The sequence below is a fragment of the Macaca nemestrina genome, chromosome 15 (genome assembly GCF_043159975.1).
Source record: "Macaca nemestrina isolate mMacNem1 chromosome 15, mMacNem.hap1, whole genome shotgun sequence".
Classification (NCBI taxonomy): domain Eukaryota; kingdom Metazoa; phylum Chordata; class Mammalia; order Primates; family Cercopithecidae; genus Macaca; species Macaca nemestrina.
The window spans coordinates 32,059,582-32,067,528 of record NC_092139.1 but is presented as its reverse complement, the minus strand read 5'-3'; the positions used below and the strand labels follow the sequence as shown (position 1 = coordinate 32,067,528).

The 7,947-nt window shown below is 49.5% G+C and overlaps 1 protein-coding gene across 1 annotated transcript in view; it reads left to right on the top strand.

Moving 5' to 3' along the window:
• Positions 1-481: 481 nt before the first annotated feature.
• LOC105496195 (microtubule associated protein RP/EB family member 1) overlaps positions 482-7,947 on the top strand; it is a 41,823-nt gene continuing 34,357 nt past the window's right edge. Inside the window, exons 1-2 of the mRNA XM_011766377.3 lie at positions 482-587; positions 7,145-7,268. Of these exons, the coding sequence (XP_011764679.1) occupies positions 7,148-7,268 (121 nt within the window). The 5' untranslated portion in view covers positions 482-587; positions 7,145-7,147. The remainder of the gene's footprint in view (positions 588-7,144; positions 7,269-7,947) is intronic.

The following is a 7,947-nucleotide window of genomic DNA, read 5'->3' as shown; positions in this document are numbered from 1 at the left end:
TTGACTTCTAAGCCTTTCCCCAAAGTGTCTGTCAGGTATCGTTATTATTCAGTAACCCATTCTTACAGAAATTAATTGTAAGGCTGGGCGCGGTGGCTCACGCCTGTTATCCCAGCGCTTTGGGAGGCTAAGGCAGGAGGATCGCTTGAGGCCAAGAGTTCGAGACCACCCTGGGCACCAGAGCGAGACCTCCATACATCTCTAAGAAAAAAAAATTCATTGTAAAAGCAATTTTCTTTTTGGCTACTGCCATAGGGATTTTGTCACCGAAAGAGTCACACCGGGCCGAGGCGGGATCTCATTGGCTGCGGCCGACCACGTGCCGCAGTCGCCCCGGCGGTCGGGGCCCCGCTTCTCGGCTCCCGTTCTGTCGATCAGAGGCCGAGCTCCGCCCCCGGCGCGCGGCTGAGTCTCTCTCTATAAAAGGAGCCGGCGGAGGATGACGAGCCTTTACGTCGGCGCGTAACGGGAGGGGGGTGCGTGTGAGGTCATCGCGCGGGCGGGCGGGCGGGGTCTGGCGGTTTGAACGAGACGAAGACGGAACCGGAGCCGGTTGCGGGTAGTGGACGCGGTTCTTCTGAGAGCCGGTGAGCCGGCCAGCGGGCCCGGGGGAGTGCGGCTGTGGGGGCGCCCGCGTGGGCCAAAGCCGGGCGTGCGCGGGCAGGCCCTACGGGCGGCGCCTGGCCAGTTCCACACGGCGGTGCTTTGCGAGCCGGGTGGGGGAAGGGCGGGGCCGTGACCCGGCGCGCGCGGGCTGGGCCTGGGGGCGCGCTCTGCGCTGTGCTCAGGGGGGCGGGGTCTCGGGCCGGAAGTGGGGGCTGCTGCTCCGTGGTGTGGGGGTTCTGGGCCGCCGCTGAGGTGTGGTCCCTGCGCTGCCGCGGCTGGAGGTCCTGGGGTGGTTGGGCCCTGGGAGGGTGTGGGCGTGGTGGGCCGTCCTGGGAGCTCTTGGGACCCACATTGTAGGAGGCCGTGTCGCTTGAGGACCGGAAGATCGGGTGGTGGATTCAGACCTGGGTTGGGTTCCTTGCGGTGTGACTTTGGACAGGTGCTTTAACCGCTCTGGACCTCAGCTTCCTCATCTGTAAAACGAGGACAGTAATACTATCCACATTAAACTCTTAGCGCGATGTATGGCAAAAAGTAAGCCAGCTCTTGGACTCCCTGCTTTCTTCAGTGTGTTTATTGAGTGCCCACTAGGTGTTGGGCACCGAGCTAAATAAACCCTGGCTGTTTTCCCGGGAGCAAAGATTTGCTCTCCAGGAATCCACATTGTGATGAACAGGAGGACAGTATAACAGGATGGTATCAACAGTGCTAGTTCAGTCCCTGCTTCACAGTTGTCCTCGGATGCTGCAGGGCAGAGCTTGACCTCTGCCCCATTTTGGGGATGAGGATCCTGAGGCTCATTGAGGGAGGTTATGCTAGGCCGGGCATCTACTTCTCTGATGGCATGTCACTAACAGTAGTAATGATAATAGCGGCTCTTTGTTAGTTGGGCACTTGTTCTGTGTCAGGCACTATGTTAAGTACTCCATGTGGCTTTGTGTCTTTTAATACTGTCTTTAAGAGAGATTATTTTCTTCCTCTTTTTTTTTTTTTTTTTTTTGAAGCGGAGTTTTATTCTGTCGCCCGGGCGTGCAGTGGCGCCATCTCGGCTCAGTGCAACCTCCGCCTACCGGGTTCAAGCGATTCTGGTGTCTCAGCCTCCGGAGTAGTTGGGATTACAGGCGTGCGCCACCACGTCCGGCTAATTTTTGTATTTTTAGTAGAGACGAGGTTTCACCATGTTGGCCAGGCTGTTCTCGAACTCCTGACCTCAAGTGATCTGCCCGCTTCGGCCTCTACAGTGTTGGGATTACAGGCGTGAGCCACCGCCCCCGGCAAGAGAAATTACTTTCATTTTACAAATGAGGGGTCTGAGACTGAGAGGTGGGGTGTCTTATGCAGCCCAGCAAGTGGCTGAACCCACGCCTGAGACTTAAGTGTCTAGGCTCTTAACGTCTTTATTACACTTTCTTCCTAAGGTCCAGAGCTACAGATCCAGATGTGCCCTTTGTGGTGGTGTGTCAAAGTGCCAAGCACAGTTTTAGGCACATAGGGAAGCTTAGGACGTGATGCACCTTTTGCTTAAGTGTTTTCATGTAGATTCTCGTTTAATCCTCACCACCACTTTGTGCAGAGGTGCTGTTTTACCCATTTTACAGGATGAGCCGTTTGTGGTGCAGGAAGATTAAGTGACTTGCCCAGGGTCACATGGCTCCTTTCTGGTGGCATCTCTTCCCTGTCTTTGCATAGGGCTCAGTGTGGTGCCTTGAAAGTAATAGAGTGCTGTAGAGCCAGCGTTGAATTCGTGTAGATTTGGGATCTTGCTAGGAGAGCGGCTGAAGGAAGAGAGATCCCTGGGTAGGCTTGAGGGAGCTTTTTCATGGTGGTGGAAACCTGGATCAGGAAGCCTTGTAAGGGTGAGATTTGCGTGGTAGTCATGGGTCTTCCGTGGCTGCCAGTGATGGAATTGTGAAGGAAGGATGAGCTGGAGCTCTGTTTTGACTGTCAGGAGGAGCCAATTAATTGATTGAGTCCGTGGATGTTTATTGCACATCCACATCGTGCCTAATCCATGTATTTAGTGGTTACAGCGTTGGTGGAGCACGTGGGACCAGGTATTAATGTACTGCTAATGAAAGTTTTAAATTATATGATGAAAGGCCATTAACGTTTTTTGAGCTGGGGTGTGGTCAGGAGACAGACGTGGCTTTACCAGCTGCTTAGAGTTTATGGCAGCATGATGCACTCAGTACAGTATATATAGGAATGTTGCTTTAATAGATTACAAGTGCTCAGCTGGGACCATGTTTTTTTGTTTGAATGTCTCTGCTTGGTACCTGATTTTGCACACGGTATTTTGTTCATTCAGGGATTTTTAAACAAGGGAGACTCTTGCTCTGATTTGTGATTCAGAACATTCTCTCTGGTTTGCTGTGTAAGAACAGATTGACACAGACACATTTGAAGACTGTTGCAGTGCATCTCCATGCGAGATAGTGCTGGCAGGTCTCAGGCGCACTGTTTTTGGCACTGGAGATAGGAGGATGAATGAGACAAGGTCCCTACCCTACATCTTGTTTGTTTAATGCCTCTTAAATTAGATGCCATGCCAAATATTTTATGTACCTTATCTAATTTAAACCCTTCTTTGACCCTTTTCAGATAGGTGGCTTTAACTTGTAACTGAGGTACATTGAGTTTAAGTTTAACTTGCCTAAGATCACACAACTAATGAGTGACTGCCTCACATTCAAACCCATGTCCTCCTGGCTTGAAATCCTCAGCTATTTGCATCGAGTGGATTGCCTCCTGGCCCAAATCTGGTTCCAGAATGGTTCAGAAATAACAAGATAGTAACAATTCATTGTGGCAATTCCTGTCATAAAGGTTCGAATGAGTTGCTCTGGAAACATAGGGATTAATTTCCCAGTGGAGTCAGTAACTAAATTGTGTTGGTGTCTTGCATAACATGGTTTTATCAGCTGATTTGGGGAGTGTAAGACTGTTGATGATTTGCTTTCTGACAAGTTTATATAGATACATTTTTCTTTGACACTGTTCTGCCAACCTGAAAGCAAGTAGTGAGTGCTTGCTATGTGCGAGACACTAACTATGAAGTGCCTGGGGGATGTGAGGGGACGCAGACCTGACAAGTTATTGACCTCTACAGACCTCAGTCACCCCATTAAAAGGGGACTGGATGGATGGATTTGCCTCTTCTGGCTGTCACATTCTGTAGCTTGGTGACTCAGGAGGCCTTGCAGCAGCTTAGTGCAGGAGACCGATGTGGAAAGACCAACTCTATACTAGTCACTAGGTGGAGGGAACGAAGTACCAGAAGAGAGCAAAGGGCTAGGATCTCAGGGTTGTTCCAAATTGCTCTGCATCTTTCCCCTGCCCCTCCCCACTGGTAATGTTGCTGTCTTATGAAATGAAGAAAATTGTAAGTGTCTAGGTCACTATGAAATATCTCGTATTTTATTGTGTGTCCTCATGGTGACTGCCCAGGGATTTGATTTAAATCTGGATTAGCCTGCTTTTATCTTGAGTCTTCCCTCCCTGCTGTCTGTTCTCTACTAGCAGTCAGTGTGATCTTTTTCAAACTGTAATGAGAGAAGATTCTACCCCACTTAAAACCTGAAAGTGCCTGAGTGTGGTGGCTCATGCCTGTAATCCCAGCACCTTGGGAGGCTGAGGCGGAGGATCGCTTGAGCCTGGGCCACAAAATGAGACCTGGTCTCTACAAAAAAATTGAAAAATTAGCTGGGCTTGGTGGTGACCATCTGTAGTCCCAGCTACTTGGGAAGCTGAGTCAGGAGGATGGCTTGAGCCTGGGAAGTCAGGGCTGCGGTGAGCCGTGATTGTGCCATTGCACTCCAGCCTGGATGACAGAGTGACACCCTACCTCAAAAACAAACCCGACAGTGGATTTCTTAATAGAATAAAATCCTAATTCCTTCCCATAGTCTGCAGAGCCCGTTCATGGTCTGGCCTCTTGACTTCTGTTCCCACCTCAGGTTCTGCTCTTCCTGTTGCTGGCTGGGCTGGAATGCCCTATCTCTACAGCTTCATGTAGCTACTTCCTTCTGATCCTTAAGCTCACCTGTTCACCTCAGAGAGGCTTCCTCTGACCACATTCCCTAAACCCCGTTGCATAAGTGGTTGGTATGAAATGATGTTTGTTGGTGTATTTGGTCAGTATCAGACTTTGCACCACTAGAATGTGAACTCCCTGTGGACAGGCACCTTGTCTCTTGCTTCTCTGTTTCCTGATCCCTAGAACAGTGCCTAGCACGTGGTAGAGCTGGTAGACATTTGTAGAATGAGTGAGGGTTGACTAAACTGGTGTTCATAGACAATAACACCCACGTTTACTAGCATTTGAAAATTAGACTCATTGCTGTGTGTTTATTGTTTTGAATTTGAAAGCCTAGCAGGAAAGGGAGGGAAGAGAATGTGGAGGCTGGGGCTGGGCAGGCTTGCCTGCCAACCCCGAGGGCCTCTCTTGTCCTCACCTGTAAAATGAGGAACATGAAGTGAACCTTGCAGAGGGCTGTCAGGGTTAAACAAGTGTCTGTGAAGCTTCTGGCACTTAGGCCCTCAGATGCCCTACCATCCCCAGGTAGCTCTGCAGAGAATTAACTACAAGGATTCTTCACTTGTAAGGTCATTTGATACTGCTTTTTTTATATCTAGGTGTTGAAAAGCTGATTTGCTTTTTCAATTATGAAATTATTTATTTTATTTATTTATTTTTTTGAGATAGGATCTCACTGTGTCGCCCAGGCTGCAGTGCAGTCCTGTGAACATGGCTCACTGCAGCCTCAACCTCTTGGACTCAGGTGATCCTCCTACCTCAGCGTCCCAAAGTGCTGGGATTACAAGCATGTATGTGCCAGTGTGCCTGGCCTAGTATAGTCTTTAAGGAAAATTTGGGAAGTAGTGAAAACTATAAACAGGAATTAATAAAAATTGGGCCAGGCGTGGTGGCTCATGCCTGTAATCTCAGTGCTTTGGGAGACCGAGGTGGGTGGATCACCTGAGGTCAGGAGTTCGAGACCAGCGTGGCCAACATGCTGGAATCCTGTCTCTACTAAAAATACAAAAAATTAGCCGGGCGTGGTGGCATGCGCTTGTAATCCTAGGTACTTGAGAGGCTGAGGCAGGAGAATCACTTGAACCTGGGAGGCGGAGGTTGCAGTGAGCTGAGATTGTGCCATTGCACTCCAATCTGGGCAACAGAGCAAGACTCCATCTCAAAAACAAGCAAAAACAAAATCTGAAGAAAATTGTAAACATTTTGATATCTTTTTTTTTTTTTTGAGATGGAGTCTCACTCTGTCGCCCAGGCTGGAGTGCAGTGGCGCAATCTCAGCTCACCGCAATCTCCGCCTCCCGAGTTCATGCCATTCTCCTGCCTTAGCCTCCAGAGTAGCTGGGACTACAGGCCCCTGCCACCACACCTGGCTAGTTTTTTGTATTTTTAGTAGAGATGGACTTTCACCGTGTTAGCCAGGATGGTCTTGATCTCCTGACCTCGTGATCCACCCGCCTCAGCGTCCAAAAGTGCTGGGATTACAGGGGTGAGCCACCGTGCCCGGCCCATTTTGATAGCTTAATAGATAAGCTTGGGTTGATGTTTTCTAAACGGAAAGCATTCTCGTTTGTGCATCTGCCTCCCATCATAAAGCACTTACTCAGGCCGGGCGCGGTGGCTCACGCCTGTAATCCCAGCACTTTGGGAGGCCGAGGCGGGCGGATCACAAGGTCAGGAGATCGAGACCACGGTGAAACCCCGTCTCTACTAAAAATACAAAAAATTAGCCGGGCGCGGTGGCGGGCGCCTGTAGTCCCAGCTACTCAGGAGGCTGAGGCAGGAGAATGGCGTAAACCCAGGAGGCGGAGCTTGCAGTGAGCCGAGATCGCGCCACTGCACTCCAGCCTGGGCGACAGAGCGAGACTCCATCTCAAAAAAAAAAAAAAAAAGCACTTACTCATCCCCTTATTTAATGCCTCTTGTAGTTTAGAATTGTATATTAATCACATTAAAATGGGGCCTCAATTTTAGGCCGACTAGTGTTGCACAGTTCATTTCAGGTCGTGTTTGTATGCGGAAATCCAGGTTCTGTGGCCAGGTTTCGTTTGGCCTCTTGGGGAAGAAGGTGAGGCTGAAAAATTCAGTGTTCCTAGGTTGGGCGTGGTGGCTCACACCTGTAATCCCAGAACTTTGGGAGGCCAAGGTGAGCGGATCATCTGAGGCCAGTAGTTCAAGACCAGCCTGGCTAACATGGAGAAACACCATCCCTACTAAAAATACAAAGATTAGCTGGGTGTGGTGGTGCACACCTGTAATCCCAGCTACTCGGGAGGCTGAGGCAGGAAAATCACTTGAACTCAGGAGGTTACAGTGAGCCGAGATCGCGCCACTGTGCTCCAGCCTGGGCAACAAAAGAGTGTGATTCTGTCTCAAAAAAAATAAAAATAAAAGTAAAATTGAGTGTTCCTGCAGGTTTGCTCTTGGTGACTCTCTAGGAAACACTTGCCCTTACTGGCATGCCTACTGTAACATGGGCCCTTCTTTTTTCCTCCCATGCTTTAGAAGATGGCAGTGAACGTATACTCAACGTCAGTGACCAGTGATAACCTAAGTCGACATGACATGCTGGCTTGGATCAATGAGTCTCTGCAGTTGAATCTGACAAAGATCGAGCAGTTGTGCTCAGGTAAGACAAATCATCTAGATCATTTTTCTAGGAAAGCCTGTAGGTTTTTCAGGAATGTGAAGGCCTGTATCTGACTGCAAAGCCACACAGAGAGGTTCAGGGTCTTTGTTAGGGCCACCCTGTTTCTTCCTCTCAGCTCTGTCTTTGCTTCTGCTTCAAAAAGAAACTATACTTTTTTTTTTTTTTTTTTTTGATACGGAGTCTTGCTCTGTTGCCCAGGCTGGAGTGCAGTGGCGTGATCTTGGCTCACTGCAAGCTCCGGTTCCCAGGTTCTCGCCATTCTCCTGCCTCAGTCTCCCAAGTAGCTGGTACTACAGGCGCCCGCCACCACACCTGGCTAATTTTTTTGTGTTTTTTTTTTTAGTAGAGATGGGGTTTCACCATGTTAGTCAGGATGGTCTCGATCTCCTGACCTCGTGATCCACCCGCCTCAGCCTCCCAAAGTGCTGGGATTACAGGCATGAACCGCCGTGCCCTGCCTTTTTTTATTGTTTATTATTTTATTTTTGAGATGGGGTCTGGCTCTGTTACCCAGGCTGGAGTGCAGTGGTGCAATCTTGGCTCACTGCAACCTTCGCCTCCCAAGTTCAAGCGATTCTTCTACTTTAGCCTCCCGAGTACCTGGGACTACAGTTGCGCACCACCACACCCTGCTAATTTTTTTGTATTTTTGGTGGAG